This window comes from Lampris incognitus, chromosome 14, assembly GCF_029633865.1.
Source record: "Lampris incognitus isolate fLamInc1 chromosome 14, fLamInc1.hap2, whole genome shotgun sequence".
Lineage (NCBI taxonomy): Eukaryota > Metazoa > Chordata > Actinopteri > Lampriformes > Lampridae > Lampris > Lampris incognitus.
Window position 1 is genome coordinate 22960264 of NC_079224.1, and position 12328 is coordinate 22972591.

The window sequence follows — 12328 nt, forward strand, 5'->3', positions numbered from 1 at the left end:
GAGTCGCCAGCTACTTCTTTTCACCTGACATTGAGGAGTTTCACCAGGGGGATGTGGCGCATGGGAGGATCACGTTACCTCCCCCAGTTCCCCCTCCCCCCCAGAACAGGCGCCCCGACCAACCAGAGGTGCTAGTGCAGCGACCAGGACACATACCCACATCCTGATTCCCACCTGCAGACACGGCCAATTGTGTCTGTAGGGACGCCCGACCAGGCCAGAGGTAACACGGGGATTCAAACCAGCAATCCCCGTGTTGGTAGGGAATAGGAATAGACTGCCTCTCTGCCCAGACATGCGCCCCTGTAGGTGCTTTTAGTCCAGCTGTTTACCTGTGTTTTTATTTTTTACTTAACCTGCTCTGTATAAACCAATACTGTACGGAGCTCACACAATAATATATACACGGATACACACACACAAATACACAGAAACACAGGCTTGGGGGGGGCTTTTTGTTTATTTATTTATTTATTTATTTTAACATATGTTGTTAGCTGAAGGCTATTTCCAAACCACAGACGTTGTGACAACAGCAGTGACTTTGTTGAAGAGAAAGAAGTCTCGGCTCCTCCTTACCTAGCACAGTATAAAGCCAGTATGGGTACTTCCATTTCACTCCCCATGGAGCATCCTCGCCGTATTGCACGCCAAATGACAGTTGCAATGCTGATGGCAATAAAGCAAAGGAGCTGGAATAAAATAATGCCAGTATCACACGCGTAGAGTCTCGCCAACCGCATTCACGAGCTGCCGTGAATGAAGCAAAGTACCTGTCTTTTATTGTTCCCAAGGTCCTTTGTGCCGTAGTCATTGTTTAATGAGCAATAGAGCCGACAAACGACGACCATAAACAGGTGCATGCAGAATAAAAGTGTACCGTGAGAATCAAAGAATGAGCAGCACGTGAAGATGAACGCTGCCAGTATGATTTATCGTTTCCCTAATGGCCGTTTCCTCGGTTGCAATGAGTCAAAACTCTCACACGACGTATGGATGGATGATAACGCACTTCTGTGAATTGTCTGAGAGCGCAAGCATATGCCAGGGAAAATTGAATCCACAAGCAAAGATTTCACGCATCCTCCCGTCAGCTCTTGTTTGATATCAACAAGAGGGTGTGTGGGGGTGATTTCCACTGGGGGGAATCCATGTTAAAATGCATGCACTGCACGTTGCTGTAATGTACTTTGGATTAAAAGTACCCCATAACATACTGTATGGGAAGCCCTGGCTTATGAAGATGAGGTTTAGAGTACTTCTATTAGCAGTGTCTATATATATATATATCCCCCCCTCCTTTTCTCCCCAATTGTATCCAGCCAATTACCCCACTCGTCCGAGCTGTCCCGGTCACTGCTCCAGCCCCTCTTCCAATCCAGGGAGGGCTGCAGACTACCACATGCCTCCTCCGATACATGTGGAGTCGCCAGCTGCTTCTTTTCACCTGACAGTGAGGAGTTTCACCAGGGGGACATGGCATGTGGGAGGATCACGCTATTCCCCCAGTCCCCCCTCTGCCCTGAACAGGTGCCCCGAGCAACCAGAGGAGGCGCTAGTGCAGCAACCAGGACACATACCCACATCTGGCTTTGCACCCGCAGACACGGCCAATTGTGTCTGTAGGGACGCCCGACCAAGTTGGAGGTAACGCGGGGATTCGAACCGGCGATCTCCGTGTTGGTAGGGAATGCCACCCGACACCCCTAGATGAGAAAAATTCTCGTGACACTACCCAAGTATATAATATTTAAAAAAAGTCTTGAAATCAATAATCTTTATCAAGTAATCCTTCAATCCATTAGGGACAACATGTGAAACATGCACAATAAGTAGAGCAGAAATGTGGAAATTACTATTTGAATGCATGACACGGAGACTTTTTGCATTTAAGACTGATTAGATGACGGCTTTGCTCGTCTTGTCAGGTGATGACGGCAGTGGAGCAGGACTACAGGCTGCCCCCACCCATGGACTGTCCCATGGTGCTCCACCAGCTGATGCTGGAGTGCTGGGTGAAGGAGCGAAACTTAAGGCCCAAGTTCTGTCGCATCGTAGGCACCCTGGACAAGCTGCTCCGCAACGCTGCCAGCCTCAAGATGGTCACCAGCACCTACTCGGGGTGAGTGGACGCTCAGAAATGCTTTCTATCTCACTCATGTTTAGTTTTTGTTTTTTTCACCCTGTTTGTGTGTGTGTGGGGGTGGGGGGGGGTGAGAGGAGAGATGACTGTTGTAGTTTTTTACGGAATAGGACACTGACATTGTTGACACTAAGAGTAGCCCTGGCTAATGGCTAATCTTAATGGTTGGCGATGTTCAGAGTGACCGTCTTGCATGATGCTGCTTGTTGGCCTTGCACTGATGAGATATTTATATTCTTTTTTTTTAATGCAGATCATATTTGATGCTTTTAGAGAGGCCTAGTGAAAAAGTACCAACCACGTCGGAGCAACTCTAAATAAGCAAACTTCCATTTCTTATGCTCAAGGTGCACATTTTTACAAACATGTTTGATGTGTATTTTATAACTTCATCATCCACACAACAATATAATTGGGTTAGAAGGAAGGCTCCAGCTCCAAAGTGATGTATAATGCACAAAAGCAGGCGACTCCAACTGTGCAAGAGGTTCCAATTTTCCCATCGAAACAAAAGGTAGAATTCATACATAGAGCATCCGGGTCCTCTGCCAGCTCCTTGGCTCACAGTTTAACTACAATTATGCCCCAAGGGCAATTCCTATGCCAAGACTGGAGCTCAGTGAAGCTAATTGCGTGTGGAAACGCGACGGCTGACCTAGGTTTAATTCCCTGTACACTTGGCTGGATCCGGAAAGTAGGTGATAGGACACACAGCAGCCAGAGTTGCTGATGTGTAAAAGCAGGGGGTGATGGAGTGTAAGTAATAAGCGAGATTGAGGAGAAGCTAAAAGAGAGGAATGTGTTTAATTAGGTTGCTAATGAGCTTTTTAGTGCATCAGGGGAGGGCACACCCTGTACTCAGATGGACAAGTGGGAGCGAGGGTGTTCCTCTGTGTGTGTGTGTGTGTGTGTGTGTGTGTGTGTGTGTGTGTGTGTGTGTGTGTGTGTGTGTGTGTGTGTGTGTGTGTGTGTATTTGTGCATATACAAATGCACATGTTGGTGCCTGTGCACTTGCATGTGCATGTTTGTTTGAGTGTGTGTGTGTGCCTGCATGCAATGCTATGTGTCCTTGTATGTGGCTGATGTGCAAATGATTAATTTATGGCCTCATCTCTATGCGACAGCATGGATGGATGGAGGAAGAGGAGAAAGAGAGAGAGAGAGCAAAAGAGAGAGAGAGAGAGAGAGAGAGAGAGAGAGAGAGAGAGAGAGAGAGAGAGAGAGAGAGAGAGAGAGGGGAGAGAGAGAGAGAGAGAGAGAGAGAGAGAGAGAGAGAGAGAGAGAGAGAGAGAGAGAGAGAGAGAGGATCATGTCAACAGTGCATTATTTGCTGTGTGTCTCCCAAGCAGACGTTTGTGTTTTTGTGGGTGCAGAGCTGTGGTTTTCGATGTAGTGTACACATGTGTATTCCTGCCATTTCTCACCCACCACTGGATGCTCAGTGATGCTGGGGCAGATAATGGAGGAAGGAGAGGATATGAGATGCACCGATATCTCCTGGGTATCTTCAGGCAAGAGGGTCGCAAAGACAAGGACACGGGGCATAATGCAAAGGACATTGAGACACTCCAGCACTCTTGCCAAGATAGCAGAGATGAATGCTTGACTTTTATTTAAAACCCCAATATGATAAATGGAGCTAGCCAAGTGGTTGCATTTGACTTTGTAAATACTATATAGTCTGTAGGGGGAGTCACTGTTGGCTTCATATTCCATGGTCTATGTCAGCACTTTTGCTTTTGTAGTTATTGTGTTGTATTTTATATTAATTTATCCTCTTTATTGTCCTCTAATTCAGCTCCCCACCCGGAATTTTGAGATCTACAGACGATACGCAAACACACTCACTCATCTGCTGCACAGGTTTTGTTTCAGAAGGGTTTTTGTTTTCTGTGCGGTGTCAGATCAGAATTCCACCTATGTCCGTTGGATTGACGTGAGATGTGGCCCGTCTTTGTTGTTTAACTGGCTCTGAACCCGCAGGTGACCTGTGTGTCTCTGTGCCGGCAGGGACCTGCTGCAGGTCGGAGGGACGCTGCCGGGCCACCACAGGAAAAGTCCGGACACCAGTCAGGAAATCATCCGACAACAGATGAGCCAAACTCTCCCCATCCGAGTGTGAGCCAACTTAAAGCAAGCTAAGAAGCAAACCACAGCATTTTGAATATAAACTACCTACAAACTCTTATATGGAGAGCCAGATGTATTAAAAAAAAAGAAAAAAAAGAAAAAAGGAGTTTCCTGCTACAGAGAAAAGCCTTTTGGATATTTCTTTTGGCGAGCACATGGAGATTTTATTGTCTGGGGAAAGAGAACTTGCCATTGAAGTGTGTGTGTTCATTATTTGACAGTTGTGGATTTGTGAAGTCCCTCTTGCCCCTCCTCAGGTTGTGTTTGCATGTCTGCATGTGTTTTCTGCTGGTTTGGAAGAAACTCTTCCCTAGTAATATCACCCCCCCCCACCCTTCCCCCTTACTTACCCGTTCGCTTTGACCGTGAATGGGAGAGACCATCTCAGAGATGATAGACCTCAGCGTCTGGTATTGAACAGCAGCGCCGAGAGCACAGGGACTCCTGCTGGACATGTCCGACCAAGAGAAGGAAACATCTGATGGCTTGTGCTTCAGAACCAGCTCTGCTCTTTCTTTTGCCGTTTTGCTTTTTAGAGGAAAGAAAAAAACAAAACAAAAACGAATGAACAAAGAGAAAAAAACTGTTTATCCATTCCCTTTTTAATGTTGTCTTCCATATATTCCTTATATCGTACGGTTTCTCTGCCTACTCTGCTTAACTGGGATTTTACAGAGACGTAATTGACGGGACATCGTGCAGGACACATCATGTGTATGCCAGACGACAAAAGGACAAACATTCCACATCCCTGTGGCTTTGTTGGCATTTGCCAAATGGACATTAGGGCTATTATTTTTATTCATGTTTTTATTTCATTTGTAATGTTCTGAATGCCATGTTACTATAATCTATTATTGCTGCGAAAGACTTCCTCTGTGTTTTAATTGACAGTTTATCAGGCCTTCTGGGTTTTTCCCCCCATAATGCTACCCCCCGCCCCCATATTGAGAAAGTAGACAGTTATGAATGAACGAGAGGGAATAATTCTGTCCAGGCAGAATAAATCATTCAAAACACTGAGGCGACTCTACGAAGACTGATATCTGCCATTTTTCAAATGGTAGCTGACCGTGGTTTTTTGGTGTATAGTGGAATTACTCCGGCAGATCAATGGGAATTAAAAAGGTCACAATCAAGATGACAGCGTACGACATTTATAATGACCTGACCTACAAACATTAATGTAGTGCAAATCATTCACTGCTTAATTTTGCGCTCAACATTTTTTTTTTGCAAAACGCCAACTCTCAGTGCAGTATCTATTTAAAAAGACTGCCTGTGTATGTACACATACATACATATATATATATATTATATATATATTTCTGTGAGACCAATCTGCCCTTCGCTCACAACTATTCGACCTGACTTCGGCCTCATCCATGACCCTTATTGTTTATATGCTTGTTTGTTTATTGCTGAGAAGCAAGCAAATGGAAAATTACGGTTTAATGGTCATTGCAAAGATACAAATGACACGCCACAATGAAAGAAAAAAATGTGTGTCCATTAAAGCAGACCCCTTTTTTTCTTTTTTTCCTGTGCAATTAAAATTGTATTAAGTTGTAAAACGATAAAGTAAACTAGAACAAAAAATAAGCGGCTTTCTTTCAATATTTTTACGATAATTATATGCAAATAAATTATTAAACCGATATGTGGTATTGTCTTTGATGTCTCCATGAGTTCACCAGGCTGAATTTCCACGTCTCTTTTCCAGCCGAGGGATGAAAAAGAGGGGAATAGCCTGTGTGTTTTTTTATTTCCTCAGTCAGAATATCACAGCAGCTGTGGCTGGACTCATTAAAGTTTAAGATTTTCAAAGGCTGGTCCATACAGCCTGCCAATTAGTGAGACCAAGGCAACCGTGTTTGGGACTTCTGCCCCTGTTGTCGGAGGCGCTTTAAGATGGCGGGGTTAAACTGGCCGCACACCAAATGTGAGGGTTGTTTGGCTTTAATCCGTCAGTCACGAGGACCCAGGACTGATGGTGTCTTGTGCTGCATCCTCTGCATCCTCTGCAGGATGGGCACGCCAGCTCAGTGCAAAAGGACATCAGGAGCATGGAGATGGAAAAACCAACATGTGTGCACAGAAAGTTATTTCGTGTACTGTTGCTGGGTTTTACATGTACATGTGTGTGTGTGCAGATCTTTTTTTTCAATCACGTGTTTCTTTTACCTTTTCAAGTCCTACATACTTCCTTGTCTTATAATTTACTGATTAAAATTTTGTAATCCTTCATCCCTGACCCTATCACAGCAACATTCCCTGGAAAAAAAAATCACTGCTGCCCTTTCAGGCATAATGAAAAATGACATTGAATCTACCTGAAGATATCTCATTACCATATTACAGACTGGTAAGTGATGAAAAATTAACTGAGACAGTTCAGCCATAGATTTTAATGAGCAGCTTTGGCAGAGTTAAAAACGGAGGAGGCCGAGGCAAGCCGACATTCAATTTTGGGGCAGTTTGTTTCCTGCTTACTAGTTGCTCATCGATGACCAGACAGACGCTCAGCAACTCAATGTCAAACCGCTACGTCATTGCAGTGATCCCTATGATTACTGTGAGATTAACAACCGCTAGGCTGTTACGCTAGATGTGCATAATCACACGCCAATGTCAGCCAAAACAGGGCAGACGGGGGGGGGGGGACAAAACACAAACACTTTCCATCTCATACATCCATAACTAGACATGCACATATATACATGGACACATAGACATGAATGTACACACATGCACACACACATAAACTTCTTAAGTGTACACGCATGAACTTGGAGATCTGGTGGATTGACAGTGATTTGTCAGATTTAGCTGTTTCTACTCGTGTACCCCCTCTGAATGCATCCGTCAGTTCTCTTCCAAGCTCAAAGCACTCATTTGCCATCCTGTCCAAAGCAAGTTTAATGCCTCCAATTACAGGGGGTCTGCAAGCAGGCGGATTTGGAGCGAGGAGGCTTGGCAGGAGAGTTTGCTATGCATCAGGGCCTTTTAACAGAGCAGTGATTTGCTGCTGGTGGCGGCGTAGCTGCCTGTGCAGGCTTATCAATGGAAAACTACCCTCTTGGTGAAATGCACCAGTACTCTGCTGCACATCTGAAGAGAGACACCAAAATATCAGGCTTTGAACTAACCGCTCAATTCGATCTTCTGTTTCTCAAATCAGTATGAAGGAAACCCCCGCATCCATGGACCGCAAGCTCAAATGAAAATCAAAGTCTCTTCAGAAAAGATGGGGCTATGTGATGTGAGCTCCATTTTGAATCAAAAAGCATTTTAAGTCTATGAACGGTGTCATGTTGTCATGACAACCCGGGATGGAGACATAACATTACACCTTAGGTAGTGGCACTATCAACCGGGACACGTTAATGCCCCTTGATATATGCACCCTGTCTTAATGACTGTGGACCTGTTGCGTTGACCTCGGTGATAATGAAATGCTTTGAAAAATTAGTTAAGATGCACATAAATCTCAACATTCCTGCCAACCTTGAGCCGCTACAGTTCGCTTATCAGTATAGATGTGTGGAAGATGCTGTGTTATTGGCTCCGCATACTGTGTTAAAACACCGTGAAGGAGAAAAACACCTATGTCAGAATGTTGTTTATTGACTATAGCACTGCGTTTAATACCTTTGTACCATCTAAATCCGTGTTAAAGTTTAGGGATCTTGGTCTTTGTAATTCTGTATGTGGTTATATGACTTTCGGAAAGGCAAACCTCAGGCAGTGAGAGCAGATACCAGCAACTCATCTACCATAGTTCTGCACACAGGAGCACCGCAGGGTTGTTGACTTAGTCCCTTACTCTACAGTCTGTTCACACATGACTGTGTTGCCAAATATCCTAACAGTACAGTGAAATTTGCAAATGACACCACAGTAATTGGACTGATAAATAACAACAGTGGGACATCTGGGTAGTGTGGCGATCTATTCCGTTGCCTACCAACACGGGGATCGTCAGTTCAAATCCTCGTGTTACCTCCGGCTTGGTCAGGCGTCCCTACAGACACAATTGGCCGTGTCTGCAGGTGGGAAGCCGGATGTGGGTATGTGTCCTGGTCGCTGCACTAGCGCCTCTCTGGTTGGTCGGGGCGCCTGTTCGGGGTGGAGGGGGAACTGGGGGGAATAGCTTGATCCTCCCACACGCTACGTCCCCCTGGTGAAACTCCTCACTGTCAGGTGAAAAGAAGCGGTTGACAACTCCACATGTATCTGAGGAGGCATGTGGTAGTCTGCAGCCCTCCCCGGATCGGCAGAGGGGGTGGAGCAGTGACCGGCGCGGCTCGGGAAGAGAGGGGTAATTGGCCGGATACAATTTGGGAGAAAAAGGGAGGGAGAAAATTCAACAAAAAAAAACAGTGAAGATGCCAGTAGGAAGGAGGTGAGGAACCTATCCATATGGTGTCACGAGTTCAACCTCCCTAAATGTTGAGAAAACAAAAGAGATAATAGTGGATTTTAGGAAGTCCAAAACAGTTCAGACACCAGTTTACGTCAACAATGTCCCTGTTGAAAATGTGAAGAACTTCAGATTTTTAGCCATTCAGATCTCAGACTCCCTCTCCTGGTCTGTAAACACCAGTTGTGTCATTAAGAAGGCACAACAGAATCCAAATCCGGTTTATTGGCCATATAGGTTTGCATACAAATGGAATTTGACTCGGGTTTCATGGTTCTCTCAGTGTACTTAACATAGAATAACAACACTACAACACAACAATCTTCAATATACACAAGGATTGACTTATTCGGGCGAAATAAGAGGTGGGTAAAGTGCAATGGTGCAGAGAATATATCAGAGATGCTGGAATAGATGTTAGCAGGTTACTTACATACATGCCTGAGTTAGACGGACATGACAGAGTGTACCAGTATATGTACAATGTATAGTATAGTGCAGTATATACAAAATGGTTGGATTTATTTGACAGTGTTAAGCGTTCATTTGAATGACAACCTGCAGAAAGAAACTGTTTTTATATCTGGTTGTTTTGGGGTACCGTGCTCTGTAGCGCCTACCAGAGGGGAGGAGTTGGAACAGATTGTGACCAAGGTGTAAATGGTAAAGAAATGATAAATGGACTGCGTTTATATAGTGCTTTTCTAATCTACCGACCACTCAAAGTGCTTTACAGTGTACGCCTCACATTCAACCATTCACACACACATTCACACACTGATGGCGAAGGATGCCGTGCAAGGTGCCAACCTGCTCATCAGCAGCAGTTAAGGGTTCAGTGTCTTGTTCAAGGACACTTCAACATGCTCTCCACAGAAGCCGGAAATCGAACCAGTGACCTTTTGATTACTAGACGACCCGCTCTACTTCCTGAGCCATGCCACCCCGCACATGTGGTGGGTCTGCAGTGATGTTGCCTGCAGAGACTTTATTTTCTGAGATGTCTTGAAAAATTCAGGATGTTCACAAAAACCCTGGTCAATTTCTATCAGACCACCATAGAGAGTGTCCTTACTGGAAGCATACTGCTGTGGTTTGGCCACCTGGCTGAACAGGACCACAAACAACTGAGAAGGATAGTAAAAACAGCCTCAACCATCATAGGAGCAGCGCTGCCACAGTTTCAGGACATGTACACCACCCGTTGCAGAAGAAGGCCTTAAGTATGATGGAGGACACCATCCACCCATCACATTATGGTCTGCTCTCCATCCTTCCCTCAAGACAATGCTTACAGAGCATCAGAGCTCCAACCAAGCTGCCTCAAAGACAGTTTTTACCCCCAGCCGGTCAGAATAATGACCAGTAGGCACCTTATACAACTTTAATTGATTTATCATTTTGTGGGATTTCTGATGTATTGTTTTTGTTATTATTTATTATTTCCTTATATATAGATTTAAGGGCTGAGAGAGCCAGGTCATATGCTTCTCATTGCATTTGAAGGTACATGGTACTTTGTATATGCATATGACAAGAAAGTGAAATTTGAACTTGAGAACATAATGAAAATCTGTCATGCGTAGTTGTTTTGCATGACAAGGTTGTCAATGCGATGCTACAGTTTCTGATCATAGTTTGCCCAAAACTTTTTAGATTAATGTACTTTACATAGTTCCCGATGCTTCAACATCCAAAAGATCTCTGCTGACTGGATTGATCGTCATTTCGAGGACTTTCCCTGGTAATTGATGTTTTTTTCTTAATTTTCAATCAGGTTTGGAGTTTATATATATAATATGTTGCAACATCGATGCCCTTCTTAAAATCATAATTAGCAGCATAATCTGTTGGATTGCTCCGAACGTACACGTGGAGGTAAACAGACACATCGTCTAGGTCACAGACAATAATCAAACTACTTTTATTTAAATAATCATCGATTATTTGTACCCATCACCCCACAGTGTGTGAGTGTTTTTTCCATTAGTTCACACATAACTTAACCGTTTCATAATAATGTTCAGTATTTGTTTGTGGAAGGTTTCTAGTTCACATACTTCCACTTTTAACATATTTCAGAGTGATGCACTGGAAATAACAAATGATTAATTTTTTTCCTTCTCCTTTCCAACTATATTCTTATACTCCCAACTGCTGGATTACATTTTCTTTTTCTTTTTTTTTTGTTTTGTTTTGTTTTGTTTTGTTTTGTTACCAGAGTACTGCATTCGTGTAAATGATGACCCGTCATCTTTCAAACCTAGCATTTTATTAACAAATTTCTCTCAAGCTGTACATTGACTATCTCTTAAAGCAGCTGTGCTGTTTCCAGCAGTTCCAACACCAGTGAAAGAGATAAACGCGCAACATCTAACAGAAACACTCAATTTCCCCCTCAGACGATGTGTTCACACTTAATTTAAACTTCGGCAACACTGATACAAGCGCAGACAGACAGACGCATGTATGCACGGGCGCACACACATACTCATGCATACACACATGCACACCCGCATGCACACATGCACACATACACTGGTAACCATCTGTCTGACATTTATCTTGTTTAGCACAATGCTTTCCAAATTTCTCTCACCTCCCACTTTCTCTGTCATGAATGTCGTCGGTGTTTGAAGGATGATTAGCATGCTAATCAGAATGCTGATTAACATGACAGTGCACTTTGTGCTCGCTTAGGCATCTAACCCCTCCACAATGGAAAGATCAGCGTTGTGTGTGTGTGTGTGTGTGTGTGTGTGTGTGTGTGTGTGTGTGTGTGTGTGTGTGTGTGTGTGTGTGTGTGTGTGTGTGTGTGTGTGTGTGTGTGTGTGTGTGTGATCCATTAAAAGGCCTCTCGTACCACACCACTGATTAGCGGCTATAAGTCGAGCATACCGACCACTTCACCTCACCGAGTTGCTCCACTACCAAACTCCTCCCCGCAGTTTTCGCTCCTCTGACGTCAACCTCCTGTCTCCACCACACAGGACCAAGCACCGGACCTGGGGCGACAGAGCCTTCTGCATAGCTGCCCCCTACCTCTGGACCCCCCCCCCTCCCCGAAACACATCAGAGACTGCACCGGTCTGTCTACGTTCACATCATTAATCAAACTCCACTCTTCAGAACTGCTTTTAATGTGTTTAATGTTGTGTGTCATATGTTTTGGTATATTGCTTTTATGTCAATTTTATCTTATGTAAAGTGTCCTTGAGCACCCTGAAAAGCACTCTATGAATAAAAATATATTATTATTGTTTTTATAATTAGCTGCCAATGCAACACCCCCCCCTCCTCCGTCAGCACATTGTTTCTGTTCCAGTCGGTGCTGCCGCCAGTGACTCTGGGCCACAGCCACTCACAGTTTGAGGGGAATTAATAGGGAGGGATCAGGCACTGCGGTCAGCAATGAGACAAGGGAGACAGGTATCAGGGGAGCCGTGGAGGGATGAGGGATCGGAGATAAATCACTCTTGGCTGTGGTTGTGACGCTTTGCTGTTTAAATTGGAGGCTGATAACCATGCCTCGCAGGGGTGAGGAGGAGACATTTTACTGCAGAGGCATGTGTATGTGTTAAGTAAGAGATGTCATGCCAGCAATGTGACAATATTTTGTGTCATCCAATGG

The 12328-nt window shown here is 44.4% G+C and overlaps 1 protein-coding gene across 2 annotated transcripts in view; it reads left to right on the top strand.

Annotated features, from left to right (window-relative positions):
• ephb3a (eph receptor B3a) overlaps nucleotides 1–4266 on the top strand; it is a 30483-nt gene extending 26217 nt beyond the window's left edge. For both annotated transcript variants that reach the window (XM_056293466.1, XM_056293467.1), the window contains exons 14-15: nucleotides 1929–2122; nucleotides 4155–4266. In XM_056293466.1, the coding sequence (XP_056149441.1) occupies nucleotides 1929–2122; nucleotides 4155–4266 (306 nt within the window). The remainder of the gene's footprint in view (nucleotides 1–1928; nucleotides 2123–4154) is intronic.
• Nucleotides 4267–12328: the final 8062 nt, after the last annotated feature.